At 42.2% G+C, this 27955-nt stretch overlaps 3 protein-coding genes across 10 annotated transcripts; 1 reads left to right on the top strand and 2 right to left on the bottom strand.

The window, feature by feature from the left end:
* Positions 1-3051: 3051 nt before the first annotated feature.
* LOC142079159 (putative 2-ketogluconate reductase) lies at positions 3052-4715 on the bottom strand. The gene is made up of 3 exons (XM_075142872.1): positions 4537-4715; positions 3442-3622; positions 3052-3278 (listed from the first exon to the last, which is right to left on the bottom strand). The coding sequence occupies exons 1-3, from the start codon at positions 4680-4682 to the stop codon at positions 3219-3221; spliced, it is 387 nt and encodes a 128-aa protein (XP_074998973.1). The 5' UTR covers positions 4683-4715; the 3' UTR covers positions 3052-3218.
* A 1714-nt stretch (positions 4716-6429) lies between these two features.
* On the bottom strand, positions 6430-16369 carry LOC142079158 (putative 2-ketogluconate reductase). Of its 6 annotated transcripts, none has more exons than XM_075142867.1 (8): positions 16224-16369; positions 15487-15734; positions 12924-13308; positions 11507-11678; positions 9996-10171; positions 9154-9250; positions 8615-8751; positions 6430-6812 (listed from the first exon to the last, which is right to left on the bottom strand). In XM_075142867.1, the coding sequence occupies exons 2-8, from the start codon at positions 15685-15687 to the stop codon at positions 6685-6687; spliced, it is 1296 nt and encodes a 431-aa protein (XP_074998968.1). In that variant the 5' UTR covers positions 15688-15734; positions 16224-16369; the 3' UTR covers positions 6430-6684. The 6 variants fall into 6 exon arrangements, with proteins under 6 accessions (XP_074998968.1, XP_074998967.1, XP_074998970.1 ...); XM_075142866.1 differs by having other exon boundaries at positions 6433-6812; positions 9996-10174; positions 16224-16368; XM_075142869.1 differs by lacking the exon at positions 15487-15734 and having other exon boundaries at positions 6436-6812; positions 9996-10174; positions 16224-16367.
* Positions 16370-17979: 1610 nt separating this feature from the next.
* TXNL4A (thioredoxin like 4A) lies at positions 17980-27737 on the top strand. Of its 3 annotated transcripts, none has more exons than XM_075142862.1 (4): positions 17980-18091; positions 18318-18491; positions 26444-26547; positions 27171-27737. In XM_075142862.1, exons 2-4 carry the CDS (start codon positions 18339-18341, stop codon positions 27340-27342), a joined length of 429 nt encoding a protein of 142 aa, XP_074998963.1. In that variant the 5' UTR covers positions 17980-18091; positions 18318-18338; the 3' UTR covers positions 27343-27737. The 3 variants fall into 3 exon arrangements, with proteins under 3 accessions (XP_074998963.1, XP_074998964.1, XP_074998965.1); XM_075142863.1 differs by lacking the exon at positions 17980-18091 and adding an exon at positions 18100-18169; XM_075142864.1 differs by lacking the exons at positions 17980-18091; positions 18318-18491 and adding an exon at positions 19631-19708.
* The last annotated feature ends 218 nt before the right edge of the window (positions 27738-27955 follow it).

Raw genomic sequence — 27955 nt, 5'->3', positions numbered from 1 at the left:
TAAGCACAGAAAAGCTTCCTTAACTGTATGTCAGTTAATTTGATACTATTCAATAAATATTGATAGATTAAGGAAAGGCAGGAAACAAAGGGCCTTTTTTTGCAATGTAATTTGAAAAAAGAGGTAGTTGCTTCCTGAACACATTTTGGGAAGCTGTCCTTCAAGTAATGATTTCCAGTCTGTGGAATGCCAAGTCATTAAGCGTTGTGTGTGAGTCAATTCATCACTTCAATGACTGACAGGTATCCTGTTGTCTAGCGCTGTGTCTTCTTGTCTAAAGCACCCCACCGCAGGGAGCACTTCCGTAACTAATCAGCCCAGATTCTTGAAATATCTGCAAAAGTAGAAGTAAAACTCCAAGCAAATGCCAAGCATGTCCTATTGTTTTATGTAGAAGTGAAATGAAGTACTGTATCTCATTTTATGTTTGCTGCTTCACGTCTGGAGAAAAGTTTGCACATGCAAAACCTTGTGTGTTTCTTCCAGTTTTAGGATATTGATCTAATAAAAGGTATTTTTTTCTCTCTGCTATTTTAGCTTTGTTTTCAGCTCTGTAATTTATTGCTTAGCCTTTTATTTTGAAAGAACAAACTTATTTTTGTCAAGGTCACACAGGTGACAATGAAAGGCATACTGTGCGCCTGTACCCCAGAGAACAGGGAGGTACCAGGGACAGTCCTGAAATTCTTGCCAGCCAATTTGCTGCTCCTGAAAAGCTGCAATGTCTTGTTTCCCTGAGCTGCAAGAGTTGGTAACAGCATCGTATGTTAAACTGGTGGAAGGAAGTGTCTGGTCAAGCACCAGTGACAACTTTCTGCAAGAAAAAGGAAGTGGAAATGGCTCTGTAAAGATGCATGAGACTACAGGCAAAATCCTAGCTGCACTAAATGGCAACTTTCCTATAAATTCTACTGATAGATTAAATAATCATACTATTCATAAAGTCATACTACATAATAAAATGCATAGCACTGCCACTTTGATTTGTGTATTGGTTTATTTGTCTTTTGGACATGTGTTAAGACAACAGTGAGTACATAAAGACAACTGAGAGGACATTAAACTGTTTCCTCCAAAGCTTTAGTGAGGTGGATGAGCATTCTTCTATTCAAAGAGATCCTTTCGTTGTGGAATTTGAATGGTTAATTGTAATATAGGTGCTATTTCTAGTGGAGGAAAGCCATGGGATTTTAATTTTTTCTATAGTAATTGCAGTAACAAAAGCAATTTGTCAAAGTATTTTTTTTCTCTTCACAACAGTGCAGCTCCCTGCTATATCTGGTTTCAAATATAATTATTCTTGCGAATGTCCAGAAGCAGTGATACAAAGGAAAACATATAGATTTGGATTTTAATGCTGCATGTGTTTTTATAGATTTTTGTGTTCCCACTAATTTACTGAATGGTGCTGGAGGCTTAGGGGGCTCCAAGTGTTCTTCCAAATATTTGCACAAAGTTGAAAATCTGGAGGTATACTGCACATAAATTTGGTATTACAAACACAGTAGCATGTTCATCTTGAAGACTAATTTTTCTTAGTGCTAGTACTTTAAATTGTCTTCTAAAATCCAGTCTGCTCTGAATAAGTGATTCTGAGTACGTTTCTGAAAACTGAATTTTGCCTCAGCATTTTCTGTCTCAGGAGCTAGTTTAAATGGAGACTTCTATATGGAAAATCAATACTATTTCTAGCCAGGTAGCTTACTTTGTTGTTTTTGATAGCTAATAGAATGTGAATTACACAATCTAAAATGCTGTTTTGTTTAGGACTAGAGAGCCTAGCAAGAACTGTAAGTGCATTGGCAATGAGAAATTGTTTTTCCCAGAGCCACGTAAAGCCTGCATGCATCTATCTATGGTTGGAAGAGAAAAGTAGTGTATTCCTCCACTTTGCAAGGAAATTAAAATGTTAAAGTTGTTTTTTGATTACATGTGAGACCCAGCCAGAACCTTCCGTGCCCACTTGGAATAGGTTTCTCTCAACAGGGAAAACATAAGAATAAAAACCTCTAGAGCTGATGGGGGGAAAGAGAAGAATAAAGAGAGAGCTGTGATATCCTTTTGCACATCAGCTAGGGAACACTTCACTGGGTATGGGGAGACCATTAAGAGCTGCTAGTATGTTTTCAGCTGCTTCCTCTGTTATCATGTAGGTGGCTTTGTCTGTTTTAATGCCGAGGTGAGGCGTTACGATGACGTTCTTTAATTTTAACAACATACGAACTCTGGAAGAAAGGCAAAAACAGATAGCTAAGTTACCTACTGTTGTTGCTCCAAATAAAGAGGAGTCCTACTTTGGCTTTTGCACTGTATTTAAATATAAAGTTAATTTAATATAACTTCACAGGAACCACTTCAATCCACAGAACCTGATCACCAGTGTTCAAGTAATTGTGGATGTTAAAAGGACATACAAAGAGTTTATACTGTGCTCTTTTGTCCAGAAGCAGACTTTTGCCATTAGGCAGCAATTTGAACTATGTCAGAAGAGAGGATTAAGCCCTGCTGACACGTGAACCCTACAAAATGGCCTGAGCTGTAGTTATGCGACTCAGAAAACGCACAGTGATGTCCTGGCACAGAGACATAACAAGACCAATCTCCCCCCAACCCAAAATGCAGCCCAGCACAGTTAACTCCATGAGGCACCATTCCGGTAGGGGTGTCTTTTTACAGAAGCTGAGTAGCCTCTGGGCCCGAGAGATCTGCAGTACTTCAGCCTTGTATTGGGGAAGCAAGCCTGCAGGGAGGGAAACCTCGGGGCAATGCAGCAGGTCTAAGAAGGGATGACTCAAGCAGCTGCCACCCATTCGCGGCAAGTTGCACCTTCAGATAAAGCAATTTGTAAGTGAAGCACTGCTGCAGCTTCATATGGTGATTCTGTGGAGGGGGTTTAATGCTCCCCTCGGCACACAAGCCCCCTCCTGCTGTTTCCTGGCGCCCAGGCTTCCCTTTGGGCTGTTATCAGACCCAGCATCTGGGCTGCGTTCCATCCCTATTCATGGCACTTCTGCACAAACCTCCACCCCGAGGGCGGGTGGGGCTGCCTCTGCCAGACCCCTGCCCCTGCAGGGATGCCTCCTGCCTCCCCCAGGGCTCGGGCATCCTTTCTGAGAAATAAGCAGAGACGGCAACCTGGGCAGTGGCTCCAGGCAGGTGACATCCAAAGCTGCGGCCCTGGTAACACCAGTCTGCAGAGCTGTCACCAGGCCTCTTGGTCAACTCCTGCACGTGGTTTGGAGTAAAAGTGTCTCTGAGTGCCATTTGCAGGTAATGATCTGAGAGTGAAAAGAGAACAGAAGGGGAGAGAGAGGAATTTTCGCCATGCCTGATTCATCCTGGGTGTATGCACCAGCTGTGCGGTGGATGCAGCATGGTGCTGCACGTAGCACAACAGGGGCTGGCTCATACGTCAGGCCAGTCAACGGTTCTGGATGGTACCTGGATGGCTGATGTAATGAGAGTAGCTGTGGGTTTCATCAGCTCCATCTCTCTTTCCCCAATCAGCTTGTGTGTCTGAGGTGTCAGGCTCACCACCACCGTCACAAAATCTGCCTGCTGGAGCAAGTTGTCTACCTTTTCGCAGTAAATGGCACCGACAGCTTGCTCCTCTTGCTCTTTCCTGGTGGGGAAAAAAAGGATCACACTGTATTTCAGGGCATCAGTTATGAAAGTATTTTCTTCAATGATGTCATTGGTATACAAACTAAAGGATCTGATTATCACATTCATGTAGCAAACAGGTGGCAAACAAAGGTGAATTGCATGCCTGCCTCTCAGCCACTGCAGTGCAGGGTCCGGGGGCTTCTTTTAAAGTCTGCAAGTGGACCAAGGCTAAGCAGTGGAACAGATGGCAGCACACGCTCCACTCTCCAGAATCCCCTGTGGGGATGGTGCACCTCACAGGATGCAGTAATTGCTCAAACCAGAGTAGTGGTATTCACCAGAGCTCATCCGTGTGAGCTCTGAGCATGCCGGCGGTCCTCAACCTGTTGGCAACCTCCAGTGAGTTAGGAGGGGCTAGAAATAAAGGGTGAAATCCAGTTAAATACTTGGCAAAATTCCTACTGGTTTGAAGAGAAACAAGGTTTTCTCAAGAACAGCTCTCAAGTTAATCAGTTTTCATATTGCGCCAAGTACGTTTCCTAGTTCTCCAGTCAGAGTTTCAACAAGATCACTCCTGAGCTTCAAAATATGGGGAAAAAATAAACAAATAAACAAACAGAGTTATGAGTCACTATGGTAAGATACGATGAGAATAAAAAAGGTATAAGCTTGATTTTCCTTTTTCTGATCACATCTCCAGGAAACCTTGGAATTTCTAATATAAAACCTAAATTAAGTTTCCAAGTGTTTAATAACCAAGTAATTCCCTAAAAGACTGATTTGAGGCAACCATTCTTTTTTTTCTTCCTTTTTAATCTTGGCCCTGTTCCCTCATTTCTTGCTATATTCCTGACATAATTCCTCCAAAAGGAAATACTGACTATCTAAAAGGGAGTTTCTGCTGTAATTAGGGTCAAGACGTATCTTCACCTCCATGTCCTATTGTGGTACAAAATGTTCATTTCAAACGCTTTGGCTCTCAGAGCAATCTTATACCCAACGTTGCCCATGCCAATGATCCCCAGAGTAGCTCCAGTAACTTCAACTCCCAGAAAATCGGCTTCACAGTACTCCATACCTGAAGAAATTGCTACGTGATAGCCTGCAAGAAAAACACCCCAATATGAGAAATCAATGGAGTTCAACACAGGAACATGGCAAAAGAGTTTGGGCTTGTTGTGCTACTATAGCACATTTTAACGGTTATAAATACACAATTTTAAATAGCAGTGGTTTTTGTAATGTCCTAGGTGACTCCCTAATCTTTCCCTGCCACATGTATGTGACATTCCCATTTATTCTCACCATATTACAAAAAGCCTTTTGATGTAATCTCCCCTAAAAATCCTTGTACTGCTTTAGACTCATACAAATATTGCCCTGTTCTGCATCAACAATCAAAAAAATTATTGCCAGTAACACTGCAGAGTTTGGAAACGCCGTGTGGAGAATAACACCAGATGTTGGTTTTGCTATTTAGAATAAGAACAGGTTTCCTGATCACCTCTGCCACTCTCCTTGGAAAGAAAAGTGTGACTTCTTTAAAAATCCCTACTCAGTAATTTCCATAATTATATGTTAAACCTGCAAAATTTTGGATAGTTCTACAACACGGAAAATAAACTTATATGCACAGAGACAGCACTTATTAGTCTGCTAAAAAGGTGACAGGCTTCTGATATTTCAGTCTTCTGATAGTGCCAGCTCTTCTAAAATCTAAGCAGAATATTGTGAAAGTATCAAAAAATGCTTCAGGGTAAAACTCAGTTATGCCAGGGCAGAGCTATCAGAAGTGCCACCAGGGACAGTTTATGTAGGTGGAAACAAGAAATTAATCTCCCTTTTAATCTGTCTCCTTTTTGTGAGGTAGAAACAGATTTAGGGGGAGACAAGTCTCCTTTGAGTTTCTATGAATCCTGTGGTACAGCTGGCAAGTCAAAGGCAGGTAAATTTAATAGGATAAATCTGGAGGATCTTTTCCTCCAGAGGGTAGGTTTTTTGGGGAAATGGCAAGAAAAAATTGTGGAAGAAACTAGAAAGGATGCTACTAGCAGAAACTGGAGCAGACTGCCTTGTTGCTCGCTAATGCTCCTTCAATTCCCCAGTTCTGCACCAGTCCATTTCAGTCCCTGAGAATACGCCCATGCCTCTGTCAGCCCCAGCTTTCAGCATATACCCTTATTCTGCTCCATTGTTGCCTCCCACACTCTAATTTCTTCTGCCAGCCTGTGATTGCAGCGATCGTCTGATCTTTGGCATCCCCCACTTTTGGTCAATAGCACTGTACCGCTGTCACATGAAGAAGCATGTCTTATGTCAGCCAAATGTCATAGTCACTGAAAATGCGCTGCTGAAGAAGGTAATGAAATTTTCATATGTAGGAAGAACACCTCAGTGTGTTGTTCATCTGAAACTGTTAAATCAAGTCTACAGCCATATTTATTCTAAAAACTAAACTCCAGCTTCTAAGACCAAGCCCTGTCCGTAAAGCAAAAAGCTGTATTTGAATCGAATGTGATTAGATTCTGCTCAAGTATTTTCAGCCCAGGCTGGTGACCTGTGAAAAATAAACTCATGTGATTTTATTTATACCTGGTTGAAATGTATGTTTGTGTATAATGTAATAATTTAGATATATTTATGATATATAAAATATATGAAAATACCAATTATCCTATTTGCCAACCCAACATATTTAGATTTTCACATTTTCTGTGAAACTATGTGCACTACAGATAACTCTAGGAAAAGTCAAGTTAATGGTAGGTAAATCTTGTATGAGTTTTAGAAGCCACAAAAGAATTGAGATGTTACCTTCCACTAGTCTTCTAGCAGATGCTAGCAGCAAAGTCATGCCAGTATCTATCTGCTGTGCTGCTAGAAACAGCATGTGGAGCATTAGCCATCTTCACACCAAAGCTAGCTACAAATTTCAGATCCAGGTGATCCATGAATTGGATCCTGAATTTGCAATCACTTTCAACCTTGGCAGGCTCTGGAGGAGCCTCTTGGTCAATGACTGGTTTGTGCCACCACAAATAGATCGCTTGGAACTTTTTACTTATATGCTTTCTGTTTTCAAGAAATTCCTTCATGGTAATGAGGTAGAAATGTTTCTTCGGGAACCCCATGTGGCCACGCAGTACTCCGTGTATGCCACCGATTTAATTTACCAAAAGCCCAGGTAGCTCTCCTCCTCCTATGATCTGCACAAAGAAGAAAGACCCAGAGTCAGAAGACAGACATATAATTATTTCCAGGCGTTTTAAAGAATAACCACTTTCATGTCCTGTTTCATGACATCTATGACAAGAGATCTTATAAACCACATTTAGATAGGGACGTAAACAAACCAGGACAAGAAAGCAGCTCTTTTAAGTATACTACCAATTACACACACACACACACACACACACACACACACACAGAGGTATTCACATAATCAAGTCTGAACAAGTTCTGTCCCTCATGGTCTGTAAGGTTTCATATCATTGCCACCAGGCTCATAACACACAATTATTTATCATTAATTACTTAGTTTCAGACCACCAATACTCTGGTGCAGTAAATCTCCTTCCCCACCCTGAAATCACAAATTACCATGTCTAAGTAGTTTAGAAAAATGTCGGACCAAATCTATTTCATGAAAATAAATTGCACAGCTTCATCATGAACTTTGAGTTACCAGGTTAATTTTTAAATGCTTCATTGCAGAGATTTTTGCAGCCTCCTCTCTGGAAGAGACACCAGTGACTTAACTGCAGCGCCTTCTCCTGAGGCTATCGTGAGTTTACAAAATAATAGATGCTTAGGCAAGTGTTTTCCAAGAAGGACTTATGCACTCAAATTAAAGCGTGGGGGTTTTTTGCAGGAATCACTGACCATCTTCCTGGTTCCCAGAGGGTCTGTGAACTGGCAGCTTTTTTTTTTTTTTAAAATAGACTATTTACGGCTACCATTTATTTTCCATAGGAATTTTGGGAATAGCTGCGGAGAGAGCTGTTCAAGGGCTGAAAATCTTGGAATCCCCTCTGGCAATACTTGCTGTTGTCTTTTAGTAGTATTTCACTATTTGCATCTGAATGTCTAACTCTTGGCCTGTCTACACTTCCTGTGCTAAAACTTCAATATACCATCGCTTCAAGAAGCCTGAGCATATTGCAAAATAATGGAGGTGACAAACATTTTACTAAATTTTCTGACTTTGTTGCTTGCTCATAGGAAAGAGAATGTAAGAAAAAGCTTGGCCCTGGGCTGGAAGTTAGGACTGATCACTAATTTTGCTTTAGGCTGTGCCCTCACCCATGTGATGTGGTAGATCTACAATTGTTCCATGGCCAGTCAAGATAAAAGCATCATTTTTGTCTGCATGGAGGAACTACATGTCTTTGGATTTACTTTGGTTTTCAAAGGATCCCCTGAGGAAAATCAAAGATACTTTTTCAATTGTTGGCTTTGCTTTGCTTTAACATGTAGATGAAGCAGAGCTCTTCTTACATTAGAAAACTTAGGCCTATGATCATTTCAAGGGAGTTTGCTTTCTTCAGTGTTTTGACATAAAAATAGAATATTGCAATATTGGCTGAAAAGTGTTCCAGGATACAGTACAATTTCTGCAGGGAATTAATGCTCAATTCACCTTCAATACATTTGAGAGTGTTACACAAACTGCTTGGTGTACTTGCTTATCATTATGTAGCAGCAAGTACTGGGAACAGAACACAGGTATTCATTGAAATAATGGACTGAAGATATCAAAGTGCATTAATGCTCAGTTTAAAATCTTCAAACAAATCCCTTTTATTCGTTCCACTTTATTTTTCAGAATTGTAAATACCAGTACAGATCAAGACTAGTGAGATGACAGCTTTGCAGTATCATTACAACAAGAGCAATGCAGGAACAGTTGCTTTTTTTTTTTGAAGTGGTACTGTAAGAAATAGTGCCTTCCCACACATATGAGATTTAGTGATATCATCTGGCACACATCATTTGGGAAACACCTCACTTGGAATGGGTTGGCCACTGAGAACAGCCAGCATATTTGCTATTGCTTCTTCTGCCATCATACGGGTAGCTTGGACTGTTGCGGTTCCAATGTGAGGGGTTATGATGATGTTATTTAATTTTAATAAAGGATGATCTCTGTAAGAAACAGAAAGAACAGAATGTATTACACAGGGAATTTACTCTGCAGCTATCCCATGCTAGTTGTTAAGAACTGAACCTCAGGAAACAGCAACGGCATGTTGAGATAAAAGGGCCACAAGCACAGAACGAGCAGAAAGCTGTGGGAAGCTTGCTTACGCATTTCTTCTTCCTCTCTATTGGTCTCGTTGCCTTGCCCATCAGTTAGACTGGCAAAGAACTGACAGATGTGGGAAAGGTGAATAGTTTGTCATCTGTTTATGAACATGTGTGAAACAGGCTGAGGTTTTGCCCTTGAACAGTGAGAGAGACTCCCCATTGAGATCAAGATTATGAGCACACTTTTGCACACAGTTTAAAACATTTCAGATTAATAGAATGGAAAACAGGTTTCTCTACCTTGGCAGAGGCTCAGGGTGCGTCACGTCCAGAGCGGCAGCCCTAATAACCTTACTCTGGAGAGCTTCTACCAACGCATCTTGATCAATAACTGCACCTGCATTGAAATGAAATCTTACTATCGTGACGAGTTAATGAACACGTTTTTATCCGAGAGTGGGAAAAGGTCTCAAGGGTCTAGAGAGAAAAATTACAGTATCTTCACCTTGTTAGAAAGTAGAATGTCTTTCTAATAACCATTAACCAAACAAAACAGAGATTTTTTTTACTAATCTTTAATTAGAGGAGGATTATGGTCCACTGCATAAGGCAGTCACATCCTGGGATGTGACCAGTTTCAGTCTTTTCCTCGTTTTGACACTGACTTCCTGTATTATTATAGACAAATCATTTAATCTCTTCAAGCTTTCCACTCTTCTATCTCTGCTTTGTTTACTGAAACTATAATCTCTCTCTTCTATGCTTGTTCAGTGCCAACAGATCTCTAATCCCATGTAAGGTTCTTTTCTAGGTAGCTGTTCCAAATGAAACTTATGTTTTGCATTGTACCCCATTCATCATCAGTGATGACAAACGTTTCAGTTATTTCCACCAAAAAAAGCTGTCTTTAGGATAAGGCTGAAGAGAACAGAACATCTGCTGAGCATCAGCAGATTCCACAGAACCTTTTAACACATAGCATCTGATCTATGATAAGTCATTCATTTGTAGACTGCCAAAAATTCATGACACAAACAATACAGGGATATCACAGACTGAGGTTGGAGGGGGGAATGTCAACATAATCAGACAAAACACAACCTTAACTGTGGAGCCACAGTGGTGTTTTTAGACCATCCTACCTCGGCTGATGTTTATAAGAATAGCTGTGGGTTTCATCAGCCCCAGCTCCTTTTTCCCAATCAGTTTGTGAGTCTCAGGAGTCAGGTTCACAACCAACATAACAAAGTCAGATTGCTGCAGCAAGTCTTCCATCTTCTCACAGTAGTGGGCACCAACTGCCTCTTCCTCCTCCTTTCTTCTGAAGGAAAAATGCACACACCCCCAAATTGACACAACTATTTCTAACTGGCTTTAACCATCAATCAACCCTAGGAGAGATCTGGAACAGCATAGAGATCGAGAGGTTTGAGACTGAAGAAAAGACATTGACAGATGGTGGAAGGGAGGAGGGAAGGATGTGAGCTAGAGGGCTAGAAGAATGGTGGGACACTGAAGGAGTGATTCATGTGTGAAAGTGAAGCACACAGGCTATATTAGGTAGAGGAGGTGGGGGATGCAGTCAGACCCTACTCTTCTCTCCTGCGTCTATGCCAATTCCTGTAGAGTCTCTCCTTGCCGGTCATGTGAGTTAGGACTTGGGATGGAAAAGGAATGAAGGGGAAGTGAAGTCTGAAAGAAAGGGAACTATAAAACTAATGACCCTTTTCACTGGTGCCGGTGTGATGAGTGATCTGGCTGGGATGAGGAGAGGGGTGACTGGCTGGGTGGCCAGGGATGCTGCCAGAAGCCTGAAGAGTCTGGCAGGACAGGGGACACAATGAGGGACAAGGCTTGGTTTCCTTGGACAACGCCTTCAGAAAGGTTACATGGCCCTTGTTCCAAACTAGTAGTTAGCTAGTAGCTAACCAGGGCAGAGTGAGTGCAGGAGGTGAGGGTGGGCTGCTTCCCAAGGGGAGCAGCAGGGAACCAAAGCGAGGAAGCAGCGGCACGCTGGTGCTCCTCATGCTGCTTGTAACTGTCACAAGCGTTGTGCAATTTGGTATACTACTTATATGGAACTTGTCTAGCATAACTTGCTTAGCATTAGTAGCTAAATTTGCTGAAGCCTTAGGCCACAAGCTGTGAACTCTCACCTAGATATGTTGAACTTTTACCTAGTCAAGTAAAAGAAGGCCCCAGAGCCGGTTCAAGCCAGAAGATAAGATACAGAAGACACATTCATTAACAGAAGCTGCAACCTTAGGGATAAGAAAAGAAACGGCCCATCTAAAGACAATGAAAGGACCTAATGAAGAACGGGAAGACCCCAGACCCTAATATTACTACTGGTCTGAACAATTTCACGGGGGGTGGGGAATTTAGATTGTAGGGGTATAATTGACCAGGGATTTCTTTGCTCAAGGTCCCTCTCTGGAGGCACCCAGCTCGAGCTGTAGCACTATTAATAAAAAGGACTTTATAGAATAATCTCTTTTCGGCTTATTGATTCATCAGAAACCTAGAGTCGAACCCTGTTATGGTGGCTGGCATGCGTAATTTCTGTAACACTAGGAAGATTGGGGACACAGCAGAGCTGTGGTTTCCGTCGCTGCCCCCTGACCAATTACATGCAGAAAACAGACGTTTTTACCTCCGGTTCCTGTTATGGTAGAGGATCCTCATGTCGAAGGCTCTGGCTCTCTGAGCCACTCTGTACCCAATGCTGCCCATCCCAATGATCCCAAGCGTCGCTCTGGTTACTTCCACTCCCAGCCAGTCAACAGCAAAATACTTCGTGTCTGGAGAAACTGCAACCTGGCAGCCTAAATGTAAATACGTGCTAAATGGGTACAAACCAACCATAAACGTCGATTTGAGGGAAAGAAAAAGTTTCTCACCATCACAGCAGCAGGGCTCTGGAGCACTCCTTACAAAACATCCTTGCTAGTTTTGACCAGTTTATAGAAGCGCCTGGATGGTGCCATTCCCTGCAACAGCCAGGGCTGGAGCCAGCAACACAGGGGGGCTCCTGGGTGGGTACGGTGCTGGGAGAAATGGCTCCTCAGGGAATTAATTCTTCTGTGGCTGGAGTATTTTCTTGGAAGTTCAAAAATAGCTTCTTTGACAATTACCACCCCGCAAGCATTGACTTAACTTTTTTTTAGCTGGGGTTAAATCTCACCATTTCTCTCCTGGATCACAACACAAAGCAGCCCTACTGCTTGAGTGGGGATGAAGGCTGAAAATTCCAGCTCAGCCAGGGACCTCTATGAGCTTTCATATAACGAACTTGAGGTCCAGCAAGATGGAATAGTGAGAAAACATCATGGGGAAACACGGTGCTCAGGGATGGAGCAGCAGTGACAGAAACACTATGAGTCCCTGAAGACAGAGGCAACTTCTTGTGATAGTCTCTACTGACACCTTCCTTCCCCTGAAAGGCATTGCGTAGCAAGGGTATGTGGGGAAAGCACCTACCTTTAAGGACACAAACTAATGTTGGTGGTACAATTTGAATAACTTTGTCAAAAGGATTATCAGCTATTTCAATAATAATGCTGATGCTCTTCTGGAAATACAACCCACTGGTTTAGACAAACTCTTCACAGAGGCAGGAAAAAAATGAAGAGTTATACTAATTACTGCTCTAGAGATGGGGACATGGCCATTAATGCTTTGTACCTTCCTGTAGCTCCTAACACTTGTTTCAAGGGGAAATGGAGAAGTGGTGACATTTGATTTGGATGCATTTTGTATTCAGTTTTTACAGCTATAAACAACTCACCCACTGAACTGCCAGAGGAGAATTAAGCCCCAGACATTATTCCAAATAGGATACCACAAGTGACTTTGAAGTGCATAACTTAGACAAAGGCCTTACTCTTGTCACCATTGCCTTAAAAAGAAGCGGGACATAGGAAAAGCAGAGGCCTCTGAAAATGGAGTCCTCAGAAATTCTTTTCCCTGTAAAAGCATCCCAAATATTGATTTGGACAGATCATCTGTATCATAGTAAAAGTGAGATAAGCCAAAGAAGTAGCTAAGATCCAGGAAATTTAAAACATTACCTTCCACTAGTCTTCTGGCAGAGGCCAGCATCAAGGCCACTCCTATGTCTGCTGTTGGGTCCGCCACGGCATGTGGGGTGTTGGTCACTTTTACGCCAAAGTTAGAAATCATTTTCAAGTCTAAGTGATCGACTCCAACCCCAGAGTTTCCAATTACCTTCAAATTAGGCAGGCTTTCTAGAAGCTCCTGGTCAATAGTTGGCCTGCCCTCAAACACGAAAACAGATTGGATTTTTTTGCTCATTTCTTTTTTGTTTTCAAGAAATTCCTTCATGGTGATAAGGCGAAAGTGTTTCTTCAAAAGTGCTGCAACGTTTTCTAGCACACCATGAGTTCCCCCTATATCCAGAACCAAAACACCCGGCAACTCTTCTTCTGCCATGACCTGCAACAGGGGAATAGAAGAAATACTCCTTTGTTTAGGAGAACACCCTTAAAGGATTGATGCTGTAGAGATCATTTAAATTCACATCTGTAAAACAGGAAACTGATGAAACTCAATACTGCTTTTAATGATACAGAATAAATCACTCGGTACTAGCGTGGTACATTAGACAACTTCCCAGTATTTTCACTAAGTGCTGATTTAGACTATAACACCGAAGAATATCCACCCCCTTAGATCTAAATCCAGTCCTACAAGGTGTTCTTCTCAAATAGTTTCGTTTTAGTCCTGAATCAATATTGATTTCTCACAAACCTGGTAGCTTCTCAACCTTATTCACATTTCTATAAGCAGTGGTGTGAAACAGAGGCTGCTAGAAAGTCATTCAAAGTTTTTTGCCTATTGATTATGGTTGGTGAATCCACAGGTAGTGTAGGGAGGCACTGAGGCTCAGGTGGGTCTGACAAACATCTGTCAGGAATGGTTTAGGTCTAACAAATTTGCACAATGAAGGTCCATCCTTGGACAGCTGCTACACTGCTTGCCTTCAGTGTTTTAAACATCCCAATCTGTACCTGAACTTACCTCCTGCAAAATTTAGCACAACCATGCCTATATGCTGAACCAGTGGGGAAGAGCACTAGAGGTGATACTGATAAGTCCCACTGACAGCACAGTCCTTCATACTAGAACTTTTCCCCTGCCTAGACAGTTTTGATCCCAGTCCTCTCTGCAACACTCATGCAAATGTATTGTATCCTGCGATAAGACAGGGGCTCCACAGGTAGCCAGGCACCTAATTAGAGGCAGTCCTTATTGACAAAAATGGTAGCTGAAGATTTGCTGCATGTCTTAACAGCATTTGTGTCTAATTTCCTACAATTCTGTTTGCTGTGCTCCACTTGCTTTAGGTCTCTATCCCACATTGTGTCGCAGACTTGGGTCCAGGAAACCTGCCCTTGTGCTAACTGAATCAGAACAATTTTCTACAGCCGTATTCTGATTTATTCTGGGAACACAGTGCTGGGTAGAGACTTCCTGCTGCTTCAGTCCTCTCACGCAAGCCTTCTGTGAGTAACCAGAATTCAAACCTGTGACAAAAAGGCATCAATGCAGATTGGAAGTCTCTGTCAAACCATATTTACCCTTGTCCTTAGCAAACTCAGGCTTATCCCAACTGCATCTATTAAATGCTTACAATCTTGACACCAGTAATACTGCTTTATCCTGGCCTTGACCTGCATTTCTGCCTCAGTTCCAGTCTGCTGCTGTACATGGGCTAGAAGGGGCCTCCATGTTAGGACAGGTCTGCAGTTCACCACAGTGTCTCTGATAACACTAACCAGTTCTGAACAGCAGCAAACAAAGCAATGAGATTAATAGTGCAACCGTATTGCAAAGGAATACCATGTTCTTAAATATATCTAATCTATTTCTTGCTAACTGAAGTATTTTGAACCTTGCCAGCCCCATATGGTTGTGAAAATTGTGCAGATTTCCCTAGCTGTAGTCTCTATATTTCTTACATGACCTTAGAAGGATAAACTAGATTCGTCCTCCAGAATGAGTGACGCATAGAATAAAAGACAAGATTTGATGTCATATTGTGACAGCGTTGCACAGCTTCTTGATGATCAGAACCTGATGCTCCTGCAGCAACTTACTTAGACGGGACGGCAACTAAGCCTTATGCTGTTAAGTGATGGAAAACTGGGCGCCAGATATGATCAACTGACTGGCAGATGCCAGTAAGGCAGCACTGTATTACACCATTTGCTTTCATCACCACTTCCTCCTCCATTACAACACACCACTCATGAAGGTCAGAGCGAGACCCACGTTCATTTTAAAAGCACTTCCTAAACTTCACAAGCAGAAAGGTGATCCATGAGGAAGCCACAGTGCAGTGCAGCGAGAGCTGGTTATACAAACCAGCTGATGCACTAGAAACAGGCTAGTCGCATGTAATTAATCTTTTCATTAGTATGGACATGCTGAGTCCACCGCAATCTCAGCCATGTTTGATGCACACGTGAACCATTCATAGACTGCAGCTTTGGTTCAAGAACTGGGGTTCTGCTAGTACCAGGTACAATCTTAAAAAATTATATTGATAGCAGTAAACTAAAAACACTTAAAAGAACCTTGCAGAGGGAAGGGGGCTCTCCAGATACCAACCTTGGTCTGAGGAGCACTTATTGTTTGTCCTCCAGCACTACCTGGGCATGTCTTGTACCTCTGTCTGTAATCCACACCTCTCCTGTGACAGCGATGTCCATGAGAAGCAATAGCTGGATGAATAAATTTGTAAGCCAAATTTGGCTGGCCAGACATCAAGGGAATGGGTTTTAACAGACTGAATGCTTTGCTCCTGAACATAATTATTCAGATATCAGATGTCTTGTCCAGTGTGCTAAATGTAACACCTGTTAAGGATATGACAATTTTGGTTTTGGTCTAGTGTCATCTGCAGTATCACTAACTCTCTTTTTATTTTTTTTTAAAGCTGTCCCTCCTCCTATTTTCTATTTACATAAGATTATCTGATTCCATGTATGCATGCATCTATAATCAAATACAACACTGATAATAAGTTCCTGTCCTCGCATTGCAGAGAAAACTTTGAAAATATGAATCAGATTGAGACAAGTGGGCAAATAAAAAGAACCACGTGTAAGTATTAACTGTAGTCTTACTGTTTTTCTAAGCTGGCCTTAGCTCTGTTGTGAAGCTTGACTCACCAGTTACTTGTAGATTTGTTGTCTGGCACTGCTGTATCACTTTGGACTTCGCCAAATCATAGCAAAATAAACCTACATCATTTCTCCTAGCTCTGTTTTAAATTAAAGTTAATAGCACGCGTTATCCAGAATAAATTCCTCCCACTGACTTCTCTATAGAAGAAAACGAATTACCTGAAAACCAACCAAAGAACTAACCAGGGCTAGTTTCTTTCTGGCGGTGTTTTTCACAGGTCGCTCTCACGGCCGCTGGAGGTGCCGGGAGCTCCCTGCGGGGCGCATCCGCCCCGGCCCTCCGCAGCCCCCGCCCCGCCCCGGCAGCTGCCCCGGCTCTGCCTGCGCCCGGCTCCGGGGGCGGAGGCCCCGCCATGCTGCCGCGGGCGCTCGCTAAGCTCCTGCCCGGGCAGCCGGCTGCGTGCGTGCGGGCGGGTCCCCGGTGAAGTCGCTGAAGGCCCCCGGGGAAGCTGCGGTTGGGGTCCGCCGGGCGGGGGATCACCGCCCGCTTCTGCGGGGACAGCTGGAGGCAGAGTGCTGCTGTCTGAAGCGCGGCTGGGCCACCTTCCTCTCCCCCCGCGCTGCCGGCACTCAGTTTTCTAGGCAGGAGGTACCGCAAAACGAGGACTTGGATAGTTTTTGGAGGGCTCCGGGGCAAAGGAATTTGGGACAAATTCACGCTACTGTTCCAGAAGTGTTCCCCACAGCCCTAGCCCAAGCTTGTGTGGATTTTTTATAGTGGAAAATATGCTTTTCTCCCTGTCTGCTGCAAACTAACCTTTTAAAGGAGTGTATGGTGTAGAATTACAGATACGCCTTTCAGGAAGCAAACAGATTGGCCTGGGATGCCCCATCTCAATGGCCAGCTCGGTTCTGAAACCTAATGCTGAAACGTCCTGGTTTCGCTGCTGACGACTTCAACAGAAACACTTACCCGGTGTGTTCAAGTACCGGCACTTTGGCTACAGGAGATGAGAGCGCGTAATGGTATTACCGAAGCGCGACCACTGCCAGGGGCCGGGCAGTGCAGCTCCCGCGGGCAGGGTTAGTTCTGGGTCTAGGGTATACCAGAAAGAAACACAGAAGATGGATATGCAGTTGTGACCCAGCTGGTTCAAATGTACCTGTATTTTCACCCAGCACTCAAGCCACAGCCAGCACTAGCTCAAGCACGATGTTTATTGCTGCGGGTTAATATATTGACAAAGTCTTCCATAACCAGGAGACACGTGTAGCTGCTCTCTCTGCTGCAGTCTCTCCTTGATCAAATCCAACGGAGGCACAGGATGTTTTTTAACATCCGTAGAGTGGTCAGTAGCAGAGATTTGGAGATTTGGGCTTCGGTGACCTCCGTTTCATCCTCCCAGTGCCACCCAGGAGCGCTGCTCAGGTCCACTGCCCCAACCACCGCGGCACGGTTCCAGGTCCCGCTTGCGAGAGGAGATGCCCGGGGCCCCGGCCAGCAGACAGGCAGCACAACTTGCCCACCCAGTTGGGTGTGCCTGGCTCTCCGGGCAGCAGGTACACCCCCACAGGGCCACCTGCCATTTTGGTTGCCCTCTTGGCCATCGCCCAGGAGCCAGGCCCAGCCCAGGCCCCCTTGCTCTGGGTTGGCTCTGCAGTGGGTGGGATGGGGGCACAGAGACCCCTGAGAGGACAACGCCTCCGCCTGGCCCCGGGCACGGCTGCCTGGCCCCAGCCCTGACGCTGGGGGCTCTCGCAGGCCCCGCCATGTCACTCCTGCGGCGATGAGCAGCGGCACCCCAGCCCGCCCTCTGCTACCTAGGCCCCTCTGCCCCGCTTGGTACGGTCCGAGCTGTTCTTCCGCCCCTCCCCGCCCGCCGTCACACTTGGTATGGTCCAAGCGGCCTCGCCCGCCCCCTCGGCGACCCCTGCCCCGCCCACTGAGGGAAAGCCCGCCCCCTCCGCAGGGCGGAAGCGCGTTTCCCAGCGACCTGCCCGGCCGTGCGAACGTATTGCCTCACTTCCGCTTCCTCTCACGCCGTGGCTCCGTCGACCCGTTTCGCCGAGGGAAGGACGCCCACGGGGTGCGGCGGGGACGGGGTGGCTCGGGGGCTCGGTCCTGGCGCCCGGTGGCCGCCGGCGTCCCGCAAGGGCCTGTCGAGGTGCCGGCATCGCTGCGCCACGGCAGGCCGCGGCCGCTAAACGCTGGCCTGGGCCTGCGGGGGGGAGGGCGGTGCCGTTGGGGGCTGGCGGCGGCGTGCGAAGGCAGGCCGGGCTGTCAGCTGCCGGGTGGTCGTTGTCGTCCCGCAGGCCCGCCACCCGCCCGTCAGGATGTCGTACATGTTGCCGCACTTGCACAACGGCTGGCAGGTGGACCAGGCCATCCTCTCGGAAGAGGACCGCGTCGTGGTCATCCGCTTTGGGCACGACTGGGACCCGACCTGCATGAAAATGGATGAAGTCTTATACAGCATTGCTGAGAAGGTAAGCTGGAGCTATAACGTGGGACGGTCGCTTTCTGCGCTCAGTGTTTGAAGTGGCTCGTGCAAAGCCTGAGGCAGGTTATAACTCGGTTTCTGGAGAGGTATTCCCGCTTTAGGAGGCAGCGAGAAAGCGGTTTGGTTTGCTTTCGTGAGTGTCTCCTAAAGTCATTGACTGTTCTGATGTCTGTAGTATTTAATGGGGTGAAAAGAGTGTTGCAAGTTCTGAAATGAAAATCTCTGCCTGTTAATAATCCATCATTTAATGAACGTCAGTATTCAAGCAGAAACAAGTGCTTGGTAGTAGGACTGCTGTGGCTCTAGGTAATGCCGCACTGTCCCTTTACAATCAGAATGTATAGTAGCTTCAGATTTCAATTTGAATAACTTGAAAAGTTACTTTCATTCTGACTCTTAAAAATGGTAAGATCTTAAAATGTACAGGATGATGTTGATTAATATATCAGTAATATTCTTCGTGGAGACAGATGGCATTCCGTTGAGTTGCATGGCCTGAATTAAATTTTAGGAGCCCAACTCTGAAGCTGTTTTCAGATGGACACTGAATGCCTGCTGCCAGCTGGTAGCTCACTTAAGAAAGATATTGAAGAAAAATTAGACTGTCAACATGTACAATCAGCTATAATTTATCTTTTCATGTATTTGGTAAAGGTTTTGCGTAGTGATAGGTGTAGAAAATTGACAGCCCTTCTTTAACTGACCCACATATAAAATGAAGCAAAAAAATCTGAACCAGAAATGGTAACTTGGGTAGGAAAAGGAGTCAGTTATCTTCATGTAAAATTGTGTGCGTACTGCGTAACTTGATACAGGGTTCTTTTCTTGGTGTACTCCTTTCTCTTTTAATGTTATCTTTAAATAAAAAACCTTCTGTCTCTAAAATCCCTATAGTGAATGATTTATACCTATAGCCAAATGTTAAGACATAATAGAATACAGTAAGGAATTGTGACATGGTTTAATTTAGTAGTGTTTAACATGGTGGGAGTGTCTTATGTTCAGATACTGTTAGTATCGACTTTTGGCAGGATGCTTGGCAATTTGGCAGACGTATTGGCAGTTAGGGGTGATTGGGGAAAGAAAGGACAATGTAACTTCTTATTTAAAAATCTCCCTCTGCAGAAATGGCAGATTAAAGGGGGAGATCCTTCCTCATCCTCTTGCTTACAAGCCATGTTTGGATCTCTGCTGTTTTAAAGAGTGAGTAAAAGTTCCAATTGTACAGGTGTTTATAGTAGAGAATAATACAGAATGTTAACATGCTGTAATTGCGTGCTACATTTGAAGAAAATGTAGCCATATTTTATATTTGATACCATGGTGCAATATTATTTTAGTCTGCAGCATATTTTTGGGTAGCAGTAATGTTTATCTGTACTTTATAATAGGAAAACAGCATTTTTTCAGTTTGAATCCTTTTGGGGGAAAAAGAAGCTAGAACACTATATGAAAATACAAAGCAGTATATTTCCCTGAAATGTACTCCACTTACAGTTGAACTTTTTTTTTTCCCCCGGTGTTACATGAAAAGGAAGCAAGGTTTCACCGAGTTTCAAAACAAATGATGATTGTAAGATGTTAGATTTTTGCTTTGTCAGAGTTTCAACCAAACATTTAAGAATTGAGTTTCATAAAATTCCTCTGGAACACCTTTTTCAAAAATACACTTTTTCTTTTAAAAGGAGGTTCACAGTTATAAAAACCCATCCCCTGAAATACAGGGCTTTGGCTGCTAAATTACTTTAATATCCCTTTTTTAAGAAATATTTTAAAACCATGATTTTTCTAGGACTAATACTGTAAATCAGATAACCTCTTGTAAAACCAGGTCACTTTAACCAATAGGTTGTATTGGGTCGATGTGGGCTTAGGGATGTTTGTTCAAATGTTTTGCATTTATTTAACCATAATCAGAAGTGTGAATAGCTGTGGCTTTCGCTCAAACATTAGTTGTCCTTCTGCCCTTCTGTTAAGGTTATGTGAAAAGTGAGAGAGAGGAAAGGAGGGGGCAGGGAAAGAGGGAGCTATAAAAAAACCATACTGGTATTATAGTTACTGGTATTTGCAATTAAAGTTGAGCAAAGCTAATCCATTTACTTGTGTCTATAGTTTTCAAAATTGTTAGCTGTAAGTATTGCTCTCAGCAGTATAATGTCTTTGTCTTTTCCCGTATAAATATATCACCTAAACTTACAGCATAATTAGCAAGAAAAAAAAAAAATCAAATAAATATTGACAGTACAGACTTTGAAGTTTGTACTTACTGTGTTCGCAGCCTCTTTCAGTTCAGTAATGCCTCTTTCAGTTCAGTAATGCAAGACTGCTAGCTGCCTTCAACTTGAATGATTTGTTGCAAAAGCTAGTTTCAGTTCCTGTATTTTTTTTCCTGTGATTTTCTTGTCTATAAAGACATCTAAACATAAAAAACATTGTCTAGAAACTGGTTAGGAAGATGAAAAGATGGAATCTTAGCTCTTGTCTCAGATTTCCTTAGGTATTTGCTGTATGCTCTTTGGGCCATAAGGTAATTTGTGGCTGTGAGATTTGCTTCTTAAAGGGAGCTGAAATCTTAACAAAAAAGAAGAGTATTACTTACCCCTAACAGAAATTTAAAGAAACATCATGATCATTGCCATTCTTCCTAGTCATTGATCATACTGTTGAGGCAATCTCATGTTGTAGGAATGCTTTTTTTTTTTTTTTAATTGGAATGACATTGTTAATGGAGAAAGTCAGGAGGGAGAACTTCGGCGGACAAATGAGATTTATTTCATCTGGCATATGATTTTTCCTACATCTGTGTTTCCTATTTACCAGCTAAGTGTGTGATCTTGATCAAGATAGGATACAGAATCTGCATCTAATGTTAAGGGTCCTACAGATTCCTCTGCTTTATAGTCTTGAGCCATTCCATTTAAAGATTTAATAGTAGTCCACCCAAGCAGATAAAATTCTGTGAAGTATTAAAATAGCAGGTAACTGTGGCTGGGCAATAATGTACTTTTGGTTTTTGTATATGCGCGTTGAGTAACGTAGACTAATCTATGAAGCTACAGTAATTAAGAAAAAACCCAAACCCAACCAAAATTGAAGCCCAACCCATGAAAGTAAGTCTGATAAAATTTTGAACCCATGCCGCTGTTTGACTTTTAGTTTCCTACTCCATCCTGTCCCCATGGACATCAGCCACAATGGCCTGGTAAAACAGAAAGTTTTGAATTGAAAGATGGATAAAAGAAGTCAGTCTTAGAAATAAATACATTCAGAAGTTAATATCTGTCTTGTTTATCTGCTGAAAATGTCATTATCTTCAGGTGTTGGAACAAGTGTGGAGCTGTCCAAAAGGAGGTCTATCACTAGAGGTTGTAGGTTTTTTTGTTTTGTTTTTTCAGAAAGCAGCTGACTTATTGCAACAAATTTACTACATTTTAGTGTATGTCATGAGCGTAAGTACTTTCAGAATAAACTTGTGTTATTATGTGTTCAACTTCTAAAATACCACAAGGTTTTTTGCCTGCTATCTGGACAGTAAAATTTTGGTTTACATTAACAAGCTCAGTGTAATCTCAATTGTTACAACTGCAGCTGCTTTTATTTAGTGTGGTTTGCTTGCTCAGAGTTGTATTTAATTCTTGTTCTGAGGTCTCCATACCGTATCCCCAGTTATAACTCAAAGTCAGAAAGTATCCATACCGTATCCCCAGTTATAACTCAAAGTCAGAAAGAAAACTTCTTAGCAACCACTGCCTCAAAATGATAGTGAAGCTTGTTCTATATAGGAATGTAGTTTTTGAACTGACAGCTCTGGGGGATGGATTCATGTCCCAATGGATAGGGATAGGTTAAGCTTTGGTTTGTCTCCACAGACTTCCTAGCTCAAGTATAGATCAACTCCTGCATCCATACCAGGCTGAATCCAGAAATACTTCAATTGCTTTTTCTTAAAATGAAGCCTAAGCTAAAGCCTTGTGAATTAGAGCCGGCTGTGTGTGAAGCCAGCTCAGATGCTACCCTGTACTGCTGTGAAGCTGGCTCTGTGCTGCTATATCTTGGCTCCAATATTGTGTCTGAGGCAGTAAGTGCTGCTTCAGGCTGTAAAACTGGTCAATACTGTGCAGAGAGAGACATTTGAGTAGTTCTGAAGGGCTTGTCTTGTGTTGAAATAAAATGCCTTTCAGTGACAAGCCTTCCCAGTGACAAGCCATGCAGTGGCTTGTGCCTTTCAGTGACAAGCCATGCAGATGACACCAAGTTGGGCGGGAGTGTTGATCTGCTCGAGGGTAGGAAGGCTCTGCAGAGGGACCTGGACAGGCTGGATCGATGGGCTGAGGCCAACTGTATGAGGTTCAACAAGGCCAAGTGCCGGGTCCTGCACTTCGGCCACAACAACCCCAGGCAACGCTACAGGCTTGGGGAAGAGTGGCTGGAAAGCTGCCCAGAGGAAAAGGACCTGGGGGTGCTGATTGACAGCCGGCTGAACATGAGCCGGCAGTGTGCCCAGGTGGCCAAGAAGGCCAACGGCATCCTGGCCTGTATCAGAAATAGTGTGGCCAGCAGGAGCAGGGAGGTGATCGTGCCCCTGTACTCGGCACTGGTGAGGCCGCACCTCGAATACTGTGTTCAGTTTTGGGCCCCTCACTACAAGAAGGACATGGAGGTGCTGGAGCGTGTCCAGAGGAGGGCAACGAAGCTGGTGAAGGGCCTGGAGCACAAGTCTTATGAGGAGCGGCTGAGGGAACTGGGGTTGTTTAGTCTGGAGAAGAGGAGGCTGAGGGGAGACCTCATCGCGCTCTACAACTACCTGAAAGGAGGTTGTAGGGAGGTGGGTGTTGGTCTCTTCTCCCAAGTAACTAGCGATAGGACAAGAGGAAATGGCCTCAAGTTGCGCCAAGGGAGGTTTAGATTGGACATTAGGAGAAATTTCTTTACTGAAAGAGTGATCAGGCCTTGGAACAGGCTGCCCAGGGAAGTGGTTGAGTCACCATCCCTGGAGGTATTTAAAAGACGTGTAGATGAGGCCCTTAGGGACATGGTGTAGTGGGCATGGTGTGTTGGGTTGACGGTTGGACACGATGATCTTGGAGGTCTTTTCCAACCTGTATGATTCTATGATTCTATGATTCCCAGTCTGGCATGGCTACTGAACAGTAGATACTATGGCCACTGCGGTGCTTCTGCATCACCCTTTCAATGTTTAGCCTCTTATCCATGTTTTTATCTAGTTCCTTCTTAGGCCTGAATCCTAGCCTCCTGCTGCCATGCGTGTTGGAGCATGGCATGGCAAGGCCCATGTCACAGGCAGCCAGTGTCCAAACTCAACAAAACACATCCTTATTCAATGCACTTGCAAGCTAAGTGGTTTGGAGTGGTAATCTTGTGAGATTTGAAATAAGAAAGCCATGGGGAAACAATAGAGCCACTTTTGAAGTTCTGAATTCAAATTTGAGAGTTCATATCTAGCTTTGAGGTCTAGACTTTGTACAAGCTTTTGAGCAGGTGACTCTCATCAGTTTCACATCCATAAAAGTAGGTAGCTGTGCTTTCATTCCCATGTAGGACAGAAGGAAAATTCGGTTAACGTCTGAGATACTTGGATTGCGGTGATAACTTGCATATATGCTGTGCAAAGGTGATTTGAATGATCTAGTCCTTTTGAGTAAGATATATGTAATAACTTATTTAAGACTTGAATAGTATCTGAGTTTCAGAAGATAAGCTAATGCATTCATTAGCTCTGGTTCTCTTTTCTAAGATCTTAGACCGTTGATGATCATTGCTAGTGACAAGCATTTCTGGCTCTGCAACAGCTCAACTAAATTAAATTTATATAATGTAAAACTAACTTTAAAAGTTTTATTGTTCCAGTACTATGTAGAGTACACAGTTCTTGGAAGTAAAATTTTGGTTTAGCAGTGCTTTTGTAGTGGTCTTCTGGTGCAACATATAATCTCCTTGGACTAATCTTTCAGTGAACAAAGCAGGTCCTAAGAATGTTGTATTAATGCTTGGTTTAACTTAAAATCATTTTCTAATCTCCAAGTTAAATGCTTGTTCAAAGACTTATTTTGTTTGTCAGAACTGCTGAACGTGTTGTAGAAATTTCCCCACATAGCAAAGCTGTGCTGCTGATGCTAAAAAAGGTCAGCAGGATGGAAGAAGAAATGATAGGAGAAAATGAAAATGGCTCTTCAGGTTTTTTGGGTTGGTTTGTTTGTTTTTTTTTTTAAAAAAAAAAAACACCAATGACTGTCTTTTGCCTCCTAAGGCTAACCAGGGAGTAACTTCAGTCACTTCTCAGCTAAATTGTTGACTCTGAACAATCCATTAAGTATCTTAGAAATCTTTCATATAAAATTGAAATGGGCATGAATGATCACTTCAGAGGGTGTTAAAGTTTGGTATTAGAACTAGCTTGGATTTTCAAGGCTTTACCTCTTGCCTGTTTTGGAACATGGCTTAAATGGTGTGTTTTCATCAGATTATTGACAGAGTCTACGATTACAATTGGCTCCATAAAAGCACAGTAAGAACTATTTAAATGCTGTTTCACTCCAGAAGATATTTTACTTTCTTCACTACTAATACTAATTTACATCTTTGAAGTGTGATTATTTTTTATAGTTTAGAAACTGTCTTGAAGCAGAAGTCCATTTAAATCTATTTACTGTGTGCTTCTGTTTTTTTGTAAACAAACATTTCCATACTTTCTCAATTAAAGTACCTGCTAGGATATTTAAGTACAGGGTACACCATATATAATGGTTTTTTGGTACAGTTTAATCCTGTTTTGTGGACTAAAATAAAACATCTGTACATCAAGCAGAAATTATACTCATCATAGCATTTCTAGATGTTTGATAGCAAAATTAACAAGTGGGAGGTACTGTGACAAACAGTAAGTTTGTCGTCAGTCTTGGACCACAGGTGTTACCTCAGACTGGTAATTTTGCATAGTCAAATGGGAAGAAACAAAATTGTGTTTGTATGTAAGTAAGGATGGGAGGCAAGGTTGTGTATTCATGGTATAATGCATGAGTATTTGATAATATACCTTACAGTGAAAGGTTTGTGTAGTTTAGATGCCTACTGACTTATATTTTAATGCATGTGTGTGTGTTAATTTCTACTGTACACGTATGAGCTAAGTTTAGAAACTAAAACTTCCCCTAATTCCACTTAAGGTTAAATATGCTACATCTAGGAAGCAAAAATGGGACATGGTTTTCTTTCAGGAATGAAGACATTAACTATGACGTTAAAGGGGAGAGATTCTTGTGCGTTTAATTCAGTAACTCTGTAAAATGAAAGCCTATTTTACTAGAATTGTCCAGAGAATACCTTCTCATCAAGGTCTTTTTTTCATTATCAATTGAATTTTTAAGCTCCTGTTTTAGCTTTACACCTCTCAAAAAAGCTATCAGTTTTTATTATTAAATTATCAGTTTTATTTTCATTTAACGAACCTCATTAAACAAATTAGATGGTTTGGGGGGGGAAAAATGCTTGCAGGCAGGCACCAGGGCATTTTAGATCATTGATTTTCTGAAGTTTGTAAGCAGCTGATGACAGGCAAAATGTGTCAGTTTGGCTTGCACAAAGCAGTTACTCTACTTGTTTAGAGCTGTGCATGTCACTGTGAGGTCTCAATTGTATATAAAAGGCATTTGTTTCTCTGGATGTTGATTTAGCATAGTATCTTTCCAGTTGATACTGGATGTGAAATGAGCATTTGGCTATATTTAAAAATATTTCCCATGTTAATTGGTCGTTGTGGTTAAAAATAATGGCAAGACTGTTTACTGTGATTTTATGACTTACTATTCTGGAAAATAAATGTTGCAATAATGAAAGCTTACGCCTTTTAATCGGTAATACAAATAATCAAAGGCTTGGTAATATATATTGCTTTTATATTTCCTGTTTTCTTCTCTTTAGGTAAAAAACTTTGCTGTTATTTATCTCGTGGATATCACTGAAGTACCAGACTTCAACAAGATGTACGAGTTGTACGATCCCTGTACCGTCATGTTTTTCTTCAGGTACATGATGGTTCTAGAATGTAACTCAGTTAAATTTTTTGTGTGTCAAATACAGTGTTTCAGTAGATCACTTCTAAATGCATATCAGCATACTGATGCTTATGCTCTACAAAAGAGTAAACTGATTAAATAGGAAAATGGCTTGTTTTCCAATTAGCCTAGTAATAGTGTTTTGATAATAGAGTAAAAATTAATGATAGTGAAAACTGTTTTTATTATCCATTGTTTTTAGTTTTAAATCTGAAACTGCCTGTATAGAATACTGCAGTAATACGGCAGTCAAGCTTGTCAAACTTGCTTTAAAGATATACCCAAAGTGTTAAGGTTTTTTGGAGCTCAGGCATCTACATTGATGAGATAAAATGTGCTACTGACAAGCATGGAACTCTCTCTGGTGTTAGACGGTAGTGGGAAAGAAATATAAACAATGAGGAATATGCTGAAGGATAATTGCACTGAGTAGCAATCATGGGACCATGTTTGCAGTCTTTGTTCTAGCTTTAGAAATAGGCAGTAAAATGTCAACTTGAGTGACAGGAGTGGATACTCATTCTTTGAAAGTTTCTTTCTGAATTATAAAACCATATTAACTTGTCTGGGTTTTTTTTTCTCTCTCTTTAAAGGAACAAACACATCATGATTGATTTAGGTACAGGTAATAACAACAAGATCAACTGGGCAATGGAAGATAAGCAAGAGATGATTGACATTATAGAAACTGTTTATAGAGGAGCCCGCAAAGGTCGAGGTTTGGTGGTATCACCAAAAGATTATTCCACTAAATACAGATACTGACATTTCTTTGGGGCTGCCTTTTTTTTAACCCTATTGTCCACTTAAATTTATTCTTGTGAATGTGTGTACATATATGTATATAAAAAATGAAAAAACCTACAAATCCTTCATCTTTGAGCATATTTTGAATTATTTAAAAGGTTTGAATTCTGTTTGGAAAAGTAAAAGACATGAAGCCTGGAACTGTCTGTCTGCAGTAATACTGTAGATGAATTTTGGATTGTTTTTTTTATTTTTTAAAGACTTCACTCTGTGTTGTCCTTTGGGTATGATGTATTTTTGTACACAGAAAAACATTTCAACTGTTTTTGTTTGCTTTTGTTACACAAATATGTGTGAAAACTATACTATAGCTTTTTTAAAAGAATAAAATCAGTTCCACTTATTTACCTTAATTTTCTTTAGCTAATTAAATTTGAGAATTAAAACAAATGTCATTGGATGTAGAGTCATAATGTTGAAGATGAAGGCTTATCACTTCTGTCAGGATTTCCTTGCATAGTATCTTGGTCTTCTGTATCCGCTAAAAATAGGAGGAAAACACTGAAGTGCATTTATTAACATTTAGCAGAACTCAGAAAATATCTTCCATGACTTCCCCCCCACCCCCCCA

This window comes from Calonectris borealis, chromosome 2, assembly GCF_964195595.1.
Source record: "Calonectris borealis chromosome 2, bCalBor7.hap1.2, whole genome shotgun sequence".
Lineage (NCBI taxonomy): Eukaryota > Metazoa > Chordata > Aves > Procellariiformes > Procellariidae > Calonectris > Calonectris borealis.
This window is presented reverse-complemented; position numbering and strand designations above follow the sequence as displayed.

Bases quoted from the DNA above. Each gene is read 5' to 3' on its own strand.
- TXNL4A (XM_075142862.1), top strand. From the start codon at position 18,339: ATGTCGTACATGTTGCCGCACTTGCACAACGGCTGGCAGGTGGACCAG. The intron at 18,492-26,443 runs GTAAGCTGGAGC...TCTTCTCTTTAG, and splicing joins TATACAGCATTGCTGAGAAG to GTAAAAAACTTTGCTGTTAT. The intron at 26,548-27,170 runs GTACATGATGGT...CTCTCTTTAAAG, and splicing joins ACCGTCATGTTTTTCTTCAG to GAACAAACACATCATGATTG.
- LOC142079158 (XM_075142866.1), bottom strand. From the start codon at position 15,687: ATGTTCAGGAGCAAAGCATTCAGTCTGTTAAAACCCATTCCCTTGATG. The intron at 13,309-15,486 runs GTTGGTATCTGG...CCCCTGTTGCAG, and splicing joins TAAGTGCTCCTCAGACCAAG to GTCATGGCAGAAGAAGAGTT. The intron at 11,679-12,923 runs GTAATGTTTTAA...ATTTACATTTAG, and splicing joins TGCCAGAAGACTAGTGGAAG to GCTGCCAGGTTGCAGTTTCT.
- LOC142079159 (XM_075142872.1), bottom strand. From the start codon at position 4,682: ATGGAGTACTGTGAAGCCGATTTTCTGGGAGTTGAAGTTACTGGAGCT. The intron at 3,623-4,536 runs GTGAAGATACGT...TTTCCCCACCAG, and splicing joins TACCACAATAGGACATGGAG to GAAAGAGCAAGAGGAGCAAG. The intron at 3,279-3,441 runs GTACCATCCAGA...TTTCACTCTCAG, and splicing joins TCATTACATCAGCCATCCAG to ATCATTACCTGCAAATGGCA.